Genomic DNA, 21655 nt, shown 5'->3' with positions numbered 1-21655 from the left:
CAGCAGCAATATTTTACATATGACAGATGTCGCTGTGGAATTTACACAGGTCCCACTAGTTAAAATTATTATTATTTATAGAAATTTGTTAAACTTTACTAAAAAATGATTAAAAGTTATTTTGAAAATGTTTAAATTTATTAAAATTGATTAAAATCTACAAAAAATTACGAAAGATAATTAAAATTTATTAAATTTATTTTTAAAAATATTAAATTTATCAAAATTTACGGAAAATTGTTAAATTTCATAAGAAAATTTATTAAAGTGATAATAAATTCTTAAAGATATTAAAACTTATTAAAATTTATTAAAAATTATAAGAAAAGCATTAAAAATTATAACAGAACTTATTAAAATTTATTAAAAATTCATTAAAAATTATAGAAAATTGATTAAAAATCATAAAAAAATTATTAAAATTTTATTAAAATTTATTAAAAGAATCTTTTACATTGAATAAAAATGGAAGAAAATGTTTTTCACATCTTGACACAGATTACCCTCCACCACATATTGCAGATAAACAAACCCAAATATTTACTTACTTTGAACAAATCGTTTTGTAATTGTTTTGGAGTTTGGAGTTTTTATACGAAGATCTTAATAGACCAGCAGAAAACGACCCATCGTTCCATGCATGTTTCTCCTCAGAGTTTTGCCAGACATTTTCCTGGAAAATAAGTATATATGATTATTAGGAAACCCTTCTTTCATGTGAAAAAAAAAATTGAAAAATATATGGATGGTAAGAATAGTCGCTATAACACATTATTTTTCTCTTTTCTTTCTTATACACGCGCGCGCACACACACGCACACACACGCACACACACACACACACACACACACACACACACACACACACACATATATATATATATATATTCTAAAATAATGCAATCCAAAAAGATGCAGTGTTTACCTGATATAAGCAATGGTAAACTTCAATCTATAATATAAATCTCACTTGTCTGTTTAAATGTATGTATGTATGTATGTATGTATGTATGTATGTATGTATGTCTGCCTAAAACTTTCGACAGAGGTGACGAATTTTCACGAGATTGGTATCGTTTTGAAGATCGACCCTTCGGACGACAAATATCAAAAAATTGGCCAAAAACATTAATTCCTTCACGTTCAACTGGGCACTTTTCTACAAGGAGGGTCGGGGGTGGGGGTCTGACATTTTTTACAAGTCATTCAACCCTCGATGTCGCATAAAAGGCGTTATTTCGACCGCCCGTGACGTCACAACCACGGTTGGCATATCGGTAATCGGTAAGACCATTTTTTTTTCTTTCACCTCTTTTTCCTCTGGCGCATTACAGGTTCGAGCCTGCTTACTACTGCTTTTTTTTTTTGTGCTTGCAATTTCCTTTATTTTTTCTTTTTTTTTTTTTTTTTACTCAACCTTACACACACCTTCACTTTCTTTTCCGCCTTTGTGTCACGGGTTCGAGCCTGCCTGCCTACTACCACTTTTTTTTTGTTGCTCAACACACACCTCCAAACAGCCGGGCAACTTCGGGCACCCAGGCTAGTCTAATATAAATAACAGTATTTATATATAGATAATTGTTGTGGCCTTATTTTAGGGGTTCACAATATCAAACAGGAGAGTCTGTAAAGTCATGTCAACGATTAGGCTGGCATGGAATCTCTGATTAGAGAGTCCAAAATGGCTGCCTTTCACAGTGATGGGAGAGTCCATGTGAAGACAGGAATAGGGGTGTCAGTTACCCCAGAACAATAATTTAATCCCAACTGAATAAAAAAGATCAATACACAATAGAGAGTTTCTAGTTAAGCCAGCGATGGAATATGACATGTTGTTTTTCTGTCCATTTTATTTATTTGAATCCACTCAACTAGGGATCAACTTTTCTTTGGATTACTGCACTATCCGAAAAAACAATTTCCATAATTTCAGCTGCGTCGAAAACTTTCCAACCAGTCTAATTATATTCAACTGGATTTAAAGTTGGATTTGATTCTTTCTAAAGAATTATTTTCGCCTTTCGTATTACCTTGAAAGAATCTTCATACAAGCTGAAATGTTAAGCGTGGTTTGTTTTTATTATTTTTTATATTTCACACATTTTTTCACTCATTGTTTTTAAAGGAGGTCTTTGCAATTTATGACTATAATTGTTACATGATAAGGGCTGTCCCCTGTTCATGTAAGTATAAAAATAGAGAGATTAGTTAAAATGAAAATAAGAGAAAGCAGAAATCGAACCCTGGACATAAGTTTTAAAGAACAATAGGTTTAAATGGAATGTCCAGTAAATTGTTAATTCGGATGAAATAAATAATAAATAAACTATTCAATTGTTAAAAAAATGTGGATAATAAAATATGGGTTAAATAAATTAGATATGTAGGTTGAATTCCTTTGTGGAAACAACACAAGAAAAAATAGGTTATTGGGAAATCAATGTCGGAAACGTGCAAAGTCGCGCATGTTGAAACACGTGAATTTTGCTCACGTGGCCGAGATGCATGGATTTCTCAATATAGGAAGTGAGAGTTAGTTGGTCGGGGAGACGGTCAGTGAGAAAACTCAGAGACAGGCGGACGTCTGAAGCGAGACGTCACTTCAGAAACTAAAATGTGAAACTTTGAATTCTTAATGAGGAAATCACGACCGGTTGTAAAGAAATAAATTCATCATGTGTTTTGTGATAAAGCTCATCTTTGTGTTTGTGATTTCTACAAAAAGGTAAATTGTATTGTTATTATATGTCTGTGTTATAAAATGTCATTACAACAACATCTCTCTCTCTAAGATACAACACCATATGTAATAAGACAAGAACTCTCACTAAGACTCATATCTTTACTAATATGAACTCACGTAACATACGCGCACAAGTGGTATCGTCTAATACTAATAATAATAACAATATAACATAATAAATTGCAGTTTCACTTAATGCCAAAACCAGCAAATTCTAGCATTGCTACAAATATAATTTGCTGATTTCTTTATGTCCTCTGATGAGAAGCATAGCAAGAATAGCATTCTTTGAAACTCTGCAAAATAAGGACTTTGTAAATTGTTTTTTGGAGTATTCAGTCGAACAATAAATTTGATTGTAAATTTCAACTGACAGTTTTAATTTTCTTTCTCTTATATATATATATATATATATATATATATATATATATATATATATATATATATATATATATTATAAATACAAAACGTGTGTGACATATTTCATAAAAATGACAAAATATTATGAGTGTGAATTAAATACATCTCTAATTTTAAAATGATAACTAACAATATATATATATATAATTACTTTTTACTATAATAATTATTAAATACCTACAGACACTAGTGTTTCATCCTTTCGGGAATCTTCAGTGCAGGGTGTCACGATTAATACCAGTCGAACGATTTGAACCCCGCATCACCAGACATCTCTGGCTTGACTTAGCGAAGACCTAATCCATTCGGCTACCATTAACCGCGTGAAATAACGTCGAATTTAAACATTTGTAATTTTAAATGTTCATTTACGTCAGTCAGAGAGTGATCTAATCGTTATACAATGATCTATGCATAAGAGCTAAATATATATATATAGTTTTTCTGGAAAAAGAAAAAGAAATCCAGCAGAGAGCTCAATTATAAGGAAAATCCGAAAATAAGAGGGTATTTATATATATATTTTTTTGTTTACAGAAAGTTTTTAGATGAGACAAGTCATTGGGACCGTCGGTTTCAAACCCGTTAATTAGGCCCGTTTTAGATACCCATATCACGCTCTTGTCAGCCAATACTCGTCTATTTTATAACCGGAAGTGGAAATATATTCCAACAGGATCAGGATCAAAAAGAAAATAAAAAAAGAAATCGGAGACGAAATATAATTTGGTTCTTACCTCCGTTCTCACTTAATACAAAAACTACAGTAGGACATTTTTTTCTTAGACTTCTAGATAAGCATTTTACAGAAAAGCACAGACTGCACAAAATCTTTAGAAATACTGTGAAAGTAAGTTACTCGATAGCACCATCGATCAAGTCGATCATATCTAAGGAACCAGGAAAGATACTTAACACGGGCTGCTCTTTCAGGATCAAAGATAAGTGCCCATTGGAGGGCAACTGTAAAGCTGAATCCCTTGTTTACGAAGCTACAATAACGAACCAATCGACAGGCATACCTGAAAAAAATATATAGGTATGATACAAGGTCAATTTAAACAATGCGGAAAAGTACCACATCCTATGGGAAATTCATGACCTAGAAATAAGATGCTTAAATGTGCGGAGTGAATCTCTGAAAAATTGTATACATAGAAGGAAAGCACTCCTTATAAACTGGGTCAGTGAAAAAAACAAAACCTAAATATTTAAGTAGCCATGATGCCCCTTAGCAAAATATTAAGAAAATGCCAAGCTAGATACAAGTTCACTAATACAGATGAAAGAATGAACTACCTAATGTACATGGACGACCTGAAACTGTTTGCAAAAAACAAGAAGGAACTAGAGGCTCTAATAAACATGACCAGAATCTTCAGCTAGGATATCCGAGTGGAATTTAGTATGGAAAAGTGCGCACTGTTGATCGTAAGGTGGGGAGAACTGGAGACAACAGAAAGCATGGAACTATCCAACCAAATGGAAATGAGGGCACTAGATGAACATGACAGCTACAAATATTTGGGAGTTATGGAAGCAGACACCATCAAAGCAACAGAAATGAAAAAAAATTGGAAAGGAATACCTCAGAAGAAATCTCCTAGAAACTAAACTATATAATAGAAACCTAATTAAAGGTATAAATACATGGGCAGCATCACTAGTAAGATACTCTGGACCGTTTATAGGGTGGACAAAAGAAGAACTGGGGCATCTTGACCAGTAGACCACGAAACTCATGACTATGCACAATGAACTACACCAAAGGATGATGCTGACTGAGAAGAGAAACAGCTACACAGACGGTTCATAAGGATGACAAAACACGAGACTAACAAAAACATTTGGAAAAGGCTACAAAAAGGAAACCTAAACAGAGAAACTGAATTACTAACAGTGCAATAGTACAAGATAACACGATTAGAACCAATCATATCAAAACAAGAATCGACTTGTGTTGCATGTCTGATACTCTGAATAACCTCTTGTTCAGCTCTCCCTTACCTAAACTGAAACTCTTTAAAAAAATATGATGACAGTACAATAAAAAAAAAAATAAGCTTAAATCAGGCTTAGGGTCAAACAAATCTAACTTGCCTCCTCCCTTTAGGCTTGCATTCACGAATATCCATGGGCTTAGAACTAATTTAGCTGATGTTGAAGCATTTCTCCTAACAAATACCCCGGATATCTTAGCACTAAGTGAGACTAACCTACACTCCTCTATCCCCTCTAACTACTTTAACATGCCTGGATATCTCCCACTCTGCCTTAAGGACTCTCACAGACATATGCACGGACTTGGAGTATACCCTCCCCTTGACTAGAGAAACAGACGATCAAGGCATTATGTGCTTTAGACTTAACATGCAACATAACATTAGCTACTTTTATTTTCTCTACTGCTCTCCCTCGACCCAGAACTGCACCATAACAAACAAAGTCTCTGACAACATAGACACAGCACTCTCCTCAACACTAGCACACAAGTACATGTATTTGGTGAGTTTAATGTCCACCACAAAAACTGGCTTGGATTCTCTACTCACACAGAAGCAGCGGACAGCACAACACATGGCTTCTCTATATCTTACTCCCTATCACAAATGGTTACGTTTCAACCCGTTTCCTTGACCAGCAAGAACAACATGCATCACTTCTACACCAAAGTGGCAATGTGCCTTGTTTGAGGTGAAAATGTAATAATATAAAAGACACAAGACAGTAAATGCAGACTCTGTGGACAGAGATAAAACAATAGCCACATAATCAGTGAATTCAGCAAGTTAGCCCAAAAAGAATATGAAAATAAAAAAAATAATCATGATCAAGTGAGGAATTATGCGGACAACAGCATCTACATGACAGCTACAAATATTTGGGACTTCTGGAAGCAGACACAATCAAAGCAACAGAAATGAAAAAAAAAATTGGAAAGGAATACCTCAGAAGAACAAGAAAACTCTTCGAAATGACAAATGGTACAAACACAAACCATTAGCAGTACTTGAAAATGAAAGTCACTTAATCCTATGGCACATATGCACGCACAAACTAATAACCCCATCCAAGTAAGAAAACCAGATATAATAATAGTTAACAAGAAGGAAAAGTCCTACCAGATCATAGATTTCGCCATTCCAACAGACAACAAAATGAATATCAAGGAGACAGTGAAGGGGAGCAAATATATAGAACTGGCCAGAGAGCTCAAAGAAGATAAAGAAAATAAAAATAATAATAAGCACTAGGAACAATACTAAAAAAATAAAAACTTTGGTAAAAGAATGGGAGAGACTGGAATCAGAAGGATGGCTGGGAAGATACAATGGATAACAATAATTAAAACAGCTGAAATATTAAGGAAAACACTTGAATATGAAAACTAATACACACGAGCTACAAGTGTAAGCCGGACATATAAAAACTGCTACAAGTATAAAAGACAAAGAAACTCCACATGAAATAATGAAAACTGAAACTTTAAAATTAACTCCTGCTCAACATCACACACACCACAAAAAAATGCAGTGTCTGCATAAACTGACACCACACCAAATAATCTAGAAGGGTCAAGGAGGATGAAAAGACCGATGAGAGAAAGCACTAACCAGACTTTCACTGGACGAATGCGAGGAGGACTGGGACCCAGGGAAGGCTTATTGCAACCAAATTCAGTGAAAACCAATGGTTATTATCAGCGAGAAATCAATGGTAAACGGCTATTGCGATAGCGCCAACAAATTTGCAAATGTCATCAAAAAAGGTGGTGAGTACCGGAAATCTAGGGAGACTTGTTGTCATCCAGACTCCAGGCAACACCACAGGTTGTTCCCAAAGAGAAATCTTTGATGGTAACCTTTGTGAAAACTCCTAGTGAGTGAATAATAATAATGGAGGTAAATAAAGATAAATATACAATAACTCAGGCAATAAAAATATTCAATAAAAATTGAAATGTAAAATCAAAATGAAGATGAAAAAAGTGTAATCGAAACTCTAGAAAGGTAGCCTAATAGAGTAAACGAAAACGATAATCTGTTCGTAAATGTCCAACGTAAAGAGCTTCTTGTATCTTGATAAGTTATTGTATAAGGATTATTTTTATTCTTTTTTACCGTTATCACTTTATTTATTGCACACACACGCGCACGCGCGCACACACACATACACACACACACACAAACAAACACACCCACACACATACACGAGAGAGAGGGACATGATATATGATAAACACAAGTAAAATAATGACTTCAGAGGAATAAATTCACGAAAGAGATATTTTATTATATATATATATATATATATATATATATATGTATGTATATGTATGTATATAAAATAATTTTGCTAATTCCTACCCTCTGATGAGAAGGAAAGTATTTCTTCGAAACTCTGTGGATTAAGGACTATCCACTTATCTAGTGTTTCCTTTTCAGATTAAATATGTTTTAACTCATTTCAAAGTGTTTTTTAACATGTTTTATTAACTGTTTGCTCGTATATATATATATATATATATATATATATATATATATATATATATATATATATATATATATATATATATATATATTGTTACACATGCGATAAAAAGTGGGGATTTAAGCCACAAATAAACATAGGGGTATGATAAGAAATTTCCGAGAAGAATGAAAATTGTTTATCTTTGTAACACGTTACCCAAAAGGGGGGGGGTACAAGGGAATTTACGGGAAAGCAAAAACCCAAGTATTTTCTCTTTATTGCATATGTGACACAGCAAAAATAAAATAAGTGGATGGAAACGCAAGGACGAACACAATAAAAATGCGAGGAAATAACGAAATAACAAACACTTTTCCAAACGATACAAAAATAGATTTATTTAAGATAAAAAAAAAAAAGAGTTTAACGAAAGAAAAAGAAATGTACTCAAAGTTATTGAATCTGGAGTATACCTACGCATAGTGAAATGAGCGAAAGTCCTTTGGGGGGGGGTAATCAAAGTCTTTGCACTTACAAGTTTCTTTTGTTTTTCCCTTTTTTTTGTTTCTTTTGCTGGGGTGTTTCACAACTCGACGACGACGCAGTTAATCCAAGATATTTCCTTCGACGTGGAAAAAGTTCACATAGCCATCTCATGTGTTTTCTTTTTTTACTTTTTTTTCTGCTGCTTTCGTGAGGGATAAGATATCACATCATGCGTTTGGCACATCCATATCTTTTTCACATGATGGGAAAAAGCCATCGTCTCTTTCGTGAGGAAGTAAATTCATTGCATTCTCTCGCATGACTGGAGAAGGTCGTGTCGTCCGCGTCCTGTATATCCATATTCTTTTCGCATGAAGGGAAGAAGTCGCCTCCCCCCTCCTCCGACGAGGAAAGAGACCTCTTAACAGGTCAGCAACCCAAACCGAAAAGAGCGAATTCCGCAAGTGTACAGTTAAAAAAAGGGAAAGGGGGAGCGATAACTCCTCCAGTCTCCCCCCTTATCTCTGCTTCACAATCCGGTCTAAAAATAGACTTGACGAAATCTCCAGCCGGTAAAGTCTCTGCAAGTTTTAAAGGGGTGGGAATACATTAGTAGACTTCACTCAGTTCCAAAACAACTACTGCACTAGCCTATCTTGTGGGAATTATCTTTTATTTCACCTCGGTGACGAAATATAAAGAACAAGAACGATATATCTCGTCAGCCTAAAATTAAGTATTTAAATTTTCATTTAAATATACAATTCAATTTAAATACTAGGTCACAATATATATATATATATATATATATATATATATATATAAAAGATGATTGATAATTTATGATTAAAATTAAAAATTAAAAATCGATTTCATAAGGAAGAACAAACTAAATCAATAAATTGTACGATCGTTTCGGAAACGATATTTTTATTGTGATAGACAGAGTCGTGGACAATAATTTTATAATATAGTTTTTGAAAACAAAGTCTCCTCATCAGCAAAAATATTGGGTGATAAGGTTTTTAACTAAAGACACCAAAATAAACCTAGCATTTTTAAGTAAAGCAGATGTATCTGGAAAATATTTAAAATAGTAAGGAAAATAGTTACTTTTTTGATGAACAATGTAGGATAAATAAAAAATAAAATAAAATCCGGTTGAAGGGTTAGGGTTAGGGTTAGGGTAAATAAAAATAAAATAAGAGAATCTAGATTTTAAATATTTTAACAAAATATAAATATCTTGCAATGGTTCGCCTTTCTAAAACTCGTACGTATCATCGTAAATGCATTCATTGGGATGGTAAAAGTAGTTTATGAATGCTTGAAGATGTTGATATACAAATTTTCAAAGGAGACGCTATGGAACAATATTAACAGTTAAAATCGTTAGTGACGTTACATTTAAAATTAGCTGAAAAATTGCAATTACTACGGAGATAATTTTATTCAAAAAGAAAAATAAACTATTTGCATGTTGTAAGGGAGATAAACACTGATTATTTAATATTTGAGTTTTTAAATAATGAATTAATCCTCTTGGAAGTGATTTAATAAAAATAATATTTTTTTTAGATATAATAGTAATTATAATATTTATAGGACTTACATTAATAAAATAGTAAGATATAAATTCAAAGTGTAATACATGATAAAATAAAATAAAATAAAATAGGACATAATGGTAAAATATCAGATAATATAATAATAATAATAATAATAATAATAATAATAATAATAATAATAATAATAATAATAATGATTAATTCATAAATTATAAATTTTAAGATAGATTAGTAATAAAATAATTTTATAATTTATGGTGGCTTAAATTTATCAAATCTAAACCAACGTTTATGAATGCATCCAGAAAAAAAATCGTCTTTTAAATTCAAGAGAATGGTTCTATATTTATTATATTCTAAAATCTTAAAGGCTTCATATCTACAAAGTGCACAGAATCTGTTCCCCGGCATATATGCTTTGTAAGATCCTATTATTTCCCATTTTAAATTGAAAGAGATATTTCTATCATTGAGTCGCCATATATGTTTAGATAAAGCAGTCTATTTTTTCAAGTAAGGATTTTTAAAAGAGTGCTTATGCGTTGAAATTCTATGCTTAATATGTCCAGATGTGGAACCGAAGTAGATTACATTTTATTTAATATATTTGTTGTCAGATAGATTAAGAGTAGTATTGATGTGTAATTGGTTTGGTTGTATTTGATTGGTAGATTGGTTAATGGGGTGTAATTATTGAATAATTGTGTGGAAGAGTTAGATTGTGAAGAGGGATTTGTATGGTTGCTATCAACATAATTTGTATTTTGGGTTTGTGACACTGCGCAGCTATAAATCACATTTTTATCTTGCAGGTACCTTGTAGAGGACGTTTATTTTTTCTTCTACAGTTACAGCCTGGTATAGTTTCTATATTTGCATTTTGTATCTTATTAATTTTTTTTATTGTTAGGACTAATTATTTTTTGATGTAGGTTTGGCATAGTTGAGTAAGACACTTTGACCATGTTTTTATTAAAGATTTTATTGTATCTATGAGGGGCCTTAAAGTTTTTATCTAATATTTTAAAGAATTCCCTGTCTCAAGATTTTTAGAATATGGAGGATTGAACCATAGGATTTCCCTATGTCTGTTTTTACGCTTACGGATTTTGGTTTGTGGTTTATTTGTGTTAGTGGCTAATGCTTGTGGTTTAATTTGGTTTTGTATTGTATTTTAATTGTTTTTTGCCATTCATATGCGGGGTGAGATGACCATATTATAGGTTATTATGCTTTTAGTGGGTTTATTGCAATTATAATTTCCAATGCAGTTTGTATTTTTATCGTTTTTATTCAGGTATTTGATTTGTGACTTGTATCTTGAATTTAAAAACTCATCATCATTGTAATATTTTGTGTTTTTCTTGAATATAGATTTGTTAGAATATAATTTAGAAATCCTTAAAGAGACATTGGGAACTATTGATTTCAATATTGACTTAGGGTGGTTTGATTCATTATGGACATATAGTACAGATTGGTTTGGTTTATGATAGGGTTCAAAAGTAGAGTTTTCAAGATTTAAGGTTACGTCTAAGAAATTAACTGTTTTTTTTTTTGTTTGTGTCGATCTTTATAGTAAGTTCATAATTTTTAAAGAACTTATGAAAGGATTTAATTGCTTTTTCGTAATGTTTATTTGTGGAGTTTGTTACGAAAAGTGCATCATTTCCAATTGGAATTGTTCGTGGAGTATATTATGAATTTCATCTAAAAGGAAAAGAGCTACCAGATCAGTGACCTGAGTTGAGTTTGTCGATCCCATTAAAATGTTAAAATGATCAGGGGTATCAGTTATTAAAGATTTTCTGGCTAATATTATTATTTTAATTTCGTCTGGTGTTATATCAGTTATTTTTCGTGCCATTAAGAGGGACTTGTTTAATAGGATCGATGATATCGATTGGTAATAGGATTCAATGTCAAAAGAAAGAAATTTAAGATTATTTTTATTTGGAATGTCCGAAAACCAATCAATTACCTGAGTGGAAGATTGCCAAAGTGGGTATTTTATTAGGGATTTTATTTTAAGGATAATTCTTCCTAGGATATTTTTACTAACTAATCCTATATCTGATTTTGAGAGGCAGATGAGTCTAATTGTAGGGTTTATATTAAAGTCCGGTTTGTGATCCTGTAAAGAAAATCTCGGGGTGCCCGGTACTGTTATTTCTGTGTATTTATCTATTTTGAGTTTAGTTAAAATATTTTTGCTTCGTTATTTATTCTATTTAATGCTGACTTATTTGTTTTTTTTATAGTTTTTATAAAGTTCCTTGTATATTAGATTTTTATATTGTATATATAATCCACAGTGTACAAATTTCTTTTTTATCTGCCGGGACTATCAGTTTATTTTGGTGGCTTTTTGAAATTGATTTCGAAAATTTATTTATTTCTATAAGGGTTGGTGTGAAATATTTTTTGTTATTTTTTAATTTAATATTTTTAATCATGTTAAGCAAATAATTTTTAAAATTTTCAGTGTCCTTGATCTTTTTGGGATTTTTATGTTTTTAGTATGTAGTATGTATTATGAAATCGATTTTTAATTTTTAATTTCAATTATAAATTATCAATCATCTTACTTAATATTAAAATAGCTCTAGGATATCTATGCATATCGATCTTATTATATATCTACATTACAACGAGCACTGTTTTATTTTCGTTTATTTTCTTTTAATTGTATTATTGACTGCACTAATACATTAAAATATACTCTGCTCTTTAGACTCTTGTTCTAATCCCTAATATATATATATATATATATATATATATATATATATATATATATATATATATATATATATATATATATATATATATTTCTGTAGAAATATATTTTCTTATAATATATACCAATCCTTATTTAAGAAGCTCAATGTAATTACATAGAAATATAGAGAATAAATAACAAAAAGTTATATTTCAAAATTCATGATGTTGACCATTTTATAATTTATTCCTTTAATTCAGTTGACTTTTACAATTCTTGACAGTATCTGTTGCACTACGAAACATATATATATATATATATATATATATATATATATATATATATATATATATATATATATATATATATATATATATACAGCAAAACAGTACTGTATGTGGATGAATATAATGCTCCTTATCTTGAGTTGAGCATACTGGGAAGTGATAGACGAATTACCATTAGCGTATGAAGCGATGCTCTTTGTGTTAGCAAATTGAGCTTAGGTATTTGGACGATGTCAAAACATCATTAATTCACTATTCACACAGCAGCTACTGATTAGCATAATGATTAAAAGCCTTGACTGTCGAACAGGCGGTCGAGTCTCGATCTTAGCTTGAGGTAGTTGCCTGTCTAGCTGCATTGATGAGCTGTGATACAGCGAAACAGTACTGTATGTGGATGACTATATATATATATGTATGTATATATATATATATACAAATGACAAAAGTCTACATTGCAAATTTCATGATGTTGAACATCTTACAATTTATTCCTTTAATTCAGTTGACATTTACACTTCTTGAACTGTTTTGTAGCGCAAAATCTTTTATTTAATTATTATATCAATCAATGAATCTATTTTGCCTTTAACTCATCAGAAAAAAAAAATAGCAACTATCAATTGATAGAGAAGTTGCAATTACCTTTTATTTGTTCTTTGAAAAGATAAAATAAAAGGTATTTGCAACTTCTCCATCCATTTTCGGTAAATGTAATCGTGTCCAAATGCATTTTCATTTTCTTTTAATAGATTGATAGTGGCTATTTCTTGGTCACTAATATTTGTTAATGACATAATCTAAAACGCACTAGGCCATAATACATATGGCTTCAGGTTCGAATCCTAGTAACAGTCAAGCTATGCTGACGAGAGGTAGGACCTCAAAATACGTGGGCTCTTAGATTACTGTTTTATAATTAAAATAATAAATAAATAAATGATATTTGTTTATTTGTTTGCGCCCAAAAAATATTGGGCGATTTTCTAAAGAAAAAGATTTTCCATGATCTTCAAGGTTGAATAAAAAAAAATCCACACAAACACACACACACACACACACACACGGCTTGGGAGGGGTGCTAGTATAGTAGCACTGATGAGTTGTGATACAATGAAACAGGACTGTATGTTGATGACTACCAATATATATATATATGTCAGGTCATGTCATATGCTACTGGTACCATGTAACCCAGTACTACCTGCCTCATGGTCAGGTCACCGCCGACTAAACTAGTTCCCCCACCAGACTTGTTTGGCGAGGAGGGTGGCTAGTCTTCCTGAAGGATTAAAAACAAGACCTTTCAAAGGGCGAATGAACCCTTTTTCGGGGTCAACGGCCAACTAGCACCATGTGTATTTGTGTGTATGTATGCGTGTGTTGTGGTGGAGAGGGCTCCCATAAGCCGTAGTGAAGGCAACCTTTCTAGGAGAAGCAAATCTCTGATTTAAAAAAACCATAAAGCGGGAGACCGGTACCCGCATTAAGCTGGTCTGCAGTTTAACTTGTTGCTGGCTATCTTGCTCTTGCTTGTTGCTAGATCTCAACATTTTGAACCGAGAGAGAGAGAGACTTAGCTGTCATACAAAGCTAAGATTCTGTAACATCATCTGTGTATAGATACTCCCTCAGGCATTTGTCTATTAAAATGGTCCTGTGGCGATGGAAGTCATTTTTGGGCTCATGGACGTGTCTGAAGGAGTAGCACTCGTCTGAGAAGACGTTGCAATCATATATATATATATATATATATATATATATATATATATATATATAGTTATTCAGAAATATTCCATATTTCACCCCAAAACACTTTGTTATCGGACAATTATTTGTGATCATTTAGAAAATATACACTCACGAAAAGGCTTTGTTACATATTCATATTCATCCAATCAGGCTGAAAAAATCCAAATGCTTTCATATTTATTTAACTTCCTTCTCTTTTTCATTATTTTTTTCTACAGGATGTTCCAAAAGAAACAGTGCACTGAACACAAGAAAGGATATTTGTGTGCCAAAAGAAACAGTGCACTGTTCATGAACTGAAGCCTCAGGATTCAGAAAGACGCGGACTCTTCTGTCGGTGGTTTGAAAATTTTATTCTAGAGAAAGGTGAAAACATTTTAAACCATACATTCTTCAGTGATGAAGCATGGTTCCATTTGTCCGGGTACATGAACAGGCAGAACTCTAGAGTGTGGTCTACAATAAATCCTCATGCTCTGTTTCAGAAGCCACTCCACGATCAAAAAGTTATTGTTTGGTGTGCTTTGTCAAGGCGGCGTATAATTGGACCTATCTTTTTTGAAAACACCATCACATCTGAGTGTTACATTCATAACATCCTGGAGCCATTTTTTGATCAACTGACGGAGCAAGACAAGCAACAAGGCTGGTTCCAGCAAGATGGTGCAACTGCACATACGGCTCGTGTCAGTATGGCTGCAGTTGGTGATATCTTTGGGGATCATGTGATCTCTCGTGGTTTGTGGCCACCTCGATCACCGGATTTAACACCTCCTGACTTTTATTTGTGGAGCAAATTGAAAGGCTCAGTGTATGCAGACAATCCTCGAACTACAGATGAACTGAAGCAGAGAATAACAAGTGTTATTCAAAACATCAAACCTGATGAACTTGAGTGTGTTTTTCAAAACATGCAGCGTCATGCTCGTTTATGTCTGCAGGTGAATGGCGCACACTTTCAACAGTTATTGTAGATCATATCTTACTGCACGAGTCAATCCTCAATCATACTTCAGTTGATAAGGTATTGGATTTGTGAGTATTTGCAATAAATAGTATGTTTCTGTGTGTTTTGTTTCTTTGGGTTATTAGCATATTTCTACTGCACTGTTTCCTTTGGAACACCCTGTACTTAAACCAAAGAGAAATCCTTAGTTAACTCTTTTCCTTGTATATGGTGTTTTTTTTTGTTTTGTTTTTTAGATGCGGCGAACTTTAAATTAAAATAAATCTCAGAAAGATTTTTTTTGTTATATAAATACGTGGTTTATTCCAATTTTCATATTTATAATTTAAATACAATATGTGGCCATATAGCTTGCACATATATGATGTAATCCAGAGGTCCATTTTTTCACAAACTCCACACATTAAATTAGGCTGTATTTCGTTAATAACGTGTCAAATGTCGTTTTCCAAGTATTCTATTGTGTCTGGTTTATCAGAGTAGGCATAGGACTTTACAAACCCCCAAAGAAAATAATTTAATGAGGTTAAATGGCACGAACAAGATGGACAGTTGACAGGCCCATGTTTCTCTCAGAAAATTTATCATATCATTTGCAATTTGCTCAGGTATCAGTTTATTCATGATGAATTGCTAAACCAAGCTGCACTCAAAATAACGATAGTTGCCAAATCTGCAATCAAAGAAAATAGACTTGTCAATTTAAAGTTTGCCTCCTCTAAACAACACACTGTATTTAAAAGTTCATGATATATTACAAACTTACCTGTATAAAATTTTCAATCAAATCTCTGTGAACTCTATTCAACATTAACTTGGTACCATATGTAGCAATCACAAATGGCTGGAATAGAAAAAAAATTAATAATCAGAGAGGGATATGGAACGTAAAGAAAGTCAAGGTAATACCAATAATCATAGGAGCACTCGAAACAATGTTGAAAAATTTTAAAAGAAAAAACGGGAGAAATTGGAATCAGAAGGATGGCTGGGAAGATACAATGAATCGTAATAAAAATGGCTCACACGAGCTACAAGAGTTAGCCAACCGAATTTAAACTGCGCGGAGGTGGAATGGAAAGATGCAGGAAACATCACAAGGAACCAAGAAAAGTGAGAGACTGTATAATCGTAAATTAATTCCTCACCCAAACTGGCACCACACCAAATAGTAGAGAAGGGTCAAGGAGGTTCGAAAAAGCGAGGAAAAAAAGCACTAACCAGACCGCCACTGGATGAGTGCAAAGAGAACTGGGAGCTTAGAAAGACTTGTTGCCACCCAGATTCCAATAATGAGCAATGCCCATTGCCAGCAAGAAATCAATGGCAAACGACTGTTGCCATGATGCAACTTCAGGTTATGAGGTGAGGTGGAGAATACTGGAAATCTGGGGAGACTTGTTGTCACCCAGACTCCAGGAAGCACCACCGGTTGTTGTCAGTGAGCCATCTTTAATGATGACCTGTGTGAAAACTCCTACATACAATTTTTTTTCTCTCTGTGTCACCATAAACAGACACCACACCAAATAATGAAGGTCAAGGAGGATGAAAAGACCGAGGAGAGAAAGCACTAGCTAGACCTCTGCTGGAGATGTGCAAAGAGGACTGGGACTTTGGGGAGGCTTATTACCACACAAATTCAAGTGAAGACAAATGGTTGCCACCAATGAGAAATCAATGGTAAGCGGCTGCTGCGATAACGCAAATTCCTTTGCAATGGTTAACGAGAGAAGTTGAAAGTACTGGAAATTTGGGGAGATTTGTTGTCACTCAGACTCCAGGGAACACCTCAAGTGGTTCTCAAAGAGCAATCTTTGATGATGGCTTGCATGACTGCTCTTAGTGAGTAAATAAATAAATAAATAAATAAATAATAATAATAATAATAATAATAATAATAATAATAATAATAATAACAATGTAGATTTTGTTGTCCCAGCACACCACACGGTGAAGAACTGAAAGGTATATGGAACATAAAGAAAATCAATATAATACCAATAATTGTAGGAGCAGTAGGAACAGTTCCAAAGAATATGGAAAAAAAACTTGGAGAAATTGGAATCAAGGGAAGACTGAGACTATACGACAGACGGTAATGCTGAAAACAGCTGAAACCTTAAGGAAACCCCTCCAATGCAGAAACTAACCAGCATGAGCTACAAATGCTAACCGACCATATGAAAACTTTATTAAAGTTAAAAACAAAAGAGAGGAGCACTACAAGAAAGACTGAGGTTAGAAAGCACTAAGAAGACCATCACTGGATAAGTGCAAAGAGAACTGAAACCTTGGAGAGGTTTGCTGTCAGCCAAATTCCAGTGAAGACAAATGATTGCTGCCAGTGAAGTAGAGTGTATTGCATAGTTACCAACCTTAATTTCACCCAAGAAAAATCCGTTGTCTCAGAACGTTATTCGTTTTAGAAAAAAAAAATGCTTTTTACAAGGACATGTAGGTTGCCGGAAGCATTGCATGTAACATGTACATGGAGCAGTGTTGTTGTTCATCATCATCATCATCATCATCATCATCATCATCATCATCATCATCATCACCACCACCACCACCACCACCACCATCATCATCATCATCATCATCATCATCATCATCATCACTACCACCACTACCACCTTTTTAAAAACTGTCTTTTAAATTTATACTGACACATCACAGTGTAGCTTTTACTAAAAAAATAAGATTTACTATAAAAAATGTTTAAAAAAATCACTATAACTTCTTTACTCCTCTCTCTCTCTATATATATATATTTCATACAATACTTCAACCAAACTACATCTTATTATGTTTATATGCGATTTAGTAAAACAAAGGGGGCATTTCATCTTTGTCCTTTTTCTCCACATCAACATATCTCCCCTCCTTCCTTTTTTATATACTTTAATTTTACTATTTACATATGACAAGTTAAGGCACGACAAATTAAAGGTTTGAGAAATTAAAGGGTCGACAAATTTCAAGAAATTAAAGGTTCCAGAAATTAAAGGCTTGACAAATTAAAGGTTCGACAAATTAAGGCACGGCAAATTAAGGCATCACAAATTAAGGCACGGCAAATAAAGGCATCACAAATTAAGGCATGACAAATTAAGGCATGACAAATTAAAACTCAAAAAGTTAAAAGTACAGCAACTAAGGCTCGACAAATGGCTCCCGCTGTTTCCTTACTTGTGTAATATTTAAGCACGTTATTTGTGCAACCTGGTATACTTATACCAAGAACAATAAGCAACTGATTTTAATTTAGACATCTGCCATAATGTTTTTTTTTTGTGTAGAGGTGCTAAAAATCTTTCTAATCATAACTAATAAAACCCTGATAGCTTTCTATGAATCTTGTCTTTACATATTTCCCGCAATGCTTCAAGCAAACTAGATTGCCCTGTATTACGTCTACGTATTTGAGAATACAGAATTAATATTTGTTTCATTAAAATCCCCTTGAGTTCCTGTTTGCATGTTGTGACCTCAACAATTGTGAGAAAGCTTCTCCCGTTTCTGTGCGCGTGTTTCTCGCATCTACGTGACTTATACATAATTACTGTTTATTTATTTATTGCTAGCAGGACTTGTGTCCTAGCATTGCCCAAGAAAATTATGGAAGCCAAGTAAGATTCACTATAAAAAAAAAGATCTTAATCACTTTGTTTTTGTCTTCATTCCCAACACCGATATATTTCCATTTCTTACATTGTGATAGCCTTCTATGCCCCCTCTCTCTCTCCGTCCCTTCCTCTCTCTCTCTATCTATCTATCTATCTATTTCTCCTCTCTCTTTCTCTCTCTATCTCTCCCTCTCTCTCCCTCTCTTTCTCTTTATCTCTCTCACTCACTCACTCTCTCTCTCTCTATCTATCTATCTATCTATCTATCTCCCTCCCCACTCTCTCTTTCTCTCTCTCTCTCTCTCTCTCTCTCTCTCTATCTACCTATCTATCCTCCAACTCTATCTATCTATCTATCTATCTATCTCCCCCCCTCTCTCTCTCTCTCTCTCTCTTTCTCTCTCAGATTTTTCAAACTAAAAAAGTGTATAATAAAATCACCACCCCAGTGGATATAGAAAACCTATTCACTAATGTCCAGTTCATGCAACAATCGACATGAATATTGATAACAAGAAACAATTGATTTTAATTTAGACTAGTGGTTCTCAACCTTTTTTTACTCATGGACCCCTTTTCCCTTTTTATATTGGTGGACCCCTTCATAATTATTGGTCATAAGACAATCTTCTATTTTTCACTAATATAAATTTTGAGGTTTTAATAATCAAAGAAATATTTAATGATTAAGCTTTATTTTTAAATGAAAACTAATTTAATGCAAATAAAGTATTCTACAACAACTATAATAATTATGATAATGATAATAACTAATAATAATAATCTAAATTAGAGTGATGATAATTCTTTACCGATATCTTGTATTACAATATTACAATGTTTCTTCCATGGTCAAGCCGATGGAGATCAGACAGTAGAAATTAAATTTTTAATAATAAAAACTATTCTGAGTTGGTTTTCTTCATGGACCACCAAAATATCGTTGTGGACCCACATTCTGTTATGTTTTGCCTGTGGACCCCCAGAAATATTCCATGGACCCCTAGGGTCCATGTGGACCCCGGTTGAGAACCCCTGATTTAGACAGACCGCCATAATAAAGTTTAATATTCATACGTGTGTCTTTGGAACATTCCTGTAAGGTGTGATGATGATTTTCTTCAAACAGTTGAATGCAATTTCTTTAAAGTAATCCAGTTGCGGTTTATCGACACAAGGATGGTATAGAAACACGGCGGCACCATGCTGGAAATGGAAAATAAAATATACATTATTTGCATATTAAGGTTTATTATATTTGTATTTACAGCAGCAGCAGCAGCAATAATAAATTTTGGACAAATTATATTTTTTATTTCATTAACGTTCATTTTGCATATTGGCATGTGTTGTGTGACAGAGCGCGGACGCACATATGGAAGCAGCAGCAGTAGCAACAGCTGCCATATGCAAATGACCGAGTGTGCGAGGTGACGTCACAACAAGGAAGAAGGAAAGGAAAAGATTATAAAAAAAAAAGAAAAACGTGGTCAAGAAATACAGAGATAGACGTGTTACATATATGGCCCAAGAGCGACAGAAAAAAAGCCCGTCCTAAACATGGCCGGACAAAGACAGAGTATCACGTGTTTGACACGACAGAGTCTTGTTAAGCACATTAGAGTGCGCGAACACTTTTGGACAAGTGACAAGGTGTTGTTATGGAAGTACCTGTAAATAAATGTCTGTTGTTTCACTGAAAAAAAAATAGAGTGAATCAAATTCTTTCCTTGTCTTTGTCTTTGTTTCCTTGTGATGGTGTCTACATGTAAAGATGTGGGTAACGTTACAGTTGGACGGATTTTAGAAATTGATTTCCAAGCTATCTATGCCTGGTCAGATCTTTATTCATCCCTCTTTCTCTCATTTCAACCCTAGCACTTCTTCAGGCGTTTTCTTTGACCTTCTCTTGTGGACTGGACCTGCCACCTCAACTGTTCTACGTCTACTAATCCAAGAATTCTCATTCAATATTTCAACATGGCCATACCATTGAAGGCTCCCTTTCTGCATCCATGCCCCTATACTCCCCGGATTTAATCTCCATCTGAAGTCATCAGAACAAAGCCTGTCTTAAAGACTCACGTTACGAATCCATGGTATCATTCTTATATCATTTCTTTCCATGCAACGCATGTCTCCAACCCTCACTGCTCATGCTTCACTTCCATACATCATCACATTGTGTACACATGTGATAAACTCTTCAGTTGATAACCAGTGCCAGAGATTTCCATTCATTTGCAATGATTAATTATGCAGCATCCTTCCTCTCCCAAGACTCATGGTGGCGCCACGGGAAACATATGGTCAATGCATATTTACATATTGCCTTGCTTCTGGTCTCCAAGAAGTCCTATGCCAACTGGAAGAGGAAGCGCGATTGGTGGGTTTGTACTGCAATGCCAAGAAAACAGAGAAACAGGCCTTCAATCACGTTGACCCAATTGCAGTGAAAGCACAAGACGGGACTCTGCCCAAAGTTGTTGAAAACTTCAAGTACTATGGAGCATGGTCAGAAAGCACTGAAAAATATTTTGACGTAAGAAGAGCACTGGCATGGAATGCATGTCACAAGTTGAGGAAGATATGGTCATCCACTCTCTTAG

General features: G+C 33.6%; 1 protein-coding gene across 5 annotated transcripts in view; it reads right to left on the bottom strand.

Annotated features, from left to right (window-relative positions):
• LOC145268346 (uncharacterized) overlaps positions 1-21655 on the bottom strand; it is a 306384-nt gene that overhangs the window by 4574 nt on the left and 280155 nt on the right. For all 5 annotated transcript variants that reach the window (XM_080123859.1, XM_080123860.1, XM_080123858.1 and 2 more), the window contains 3 exons: positions 20124-20252; positions 16184-16261; positions 549-673 (listed from right to left, as the gene is read on the bottom strand). In XM_080123859.1, coding sequence (XP_079979985.1) covers positions 549-673; positions 16184-16261; positions 20124-20252 — 332 coding nt within the window. The remainder of the gene's footprint in view (positions 1-548; positions 674-16183; positions 16262-20123; positions 20253-21655) is intronic.

The sequence above is a fragment of the Euprymna scolopes genome, chromosome 43 (assembly GCF_053919585.1).
Source record: "Euprymna scolopes isolate OS-2025 chromosome 43, ASM5391958v1, whole genome shotgun sequence".
NCBI lineage: Eukaryota > Metazoa > Mollusca > Cephalopoda > Sepiida > Sepiolidae > Euprymna > Euprymna scolopes.
Note: the sequence above shows the minus strand (reverse complement) of the source record. Positions and strands in the feature narration are given on the sequence as shown.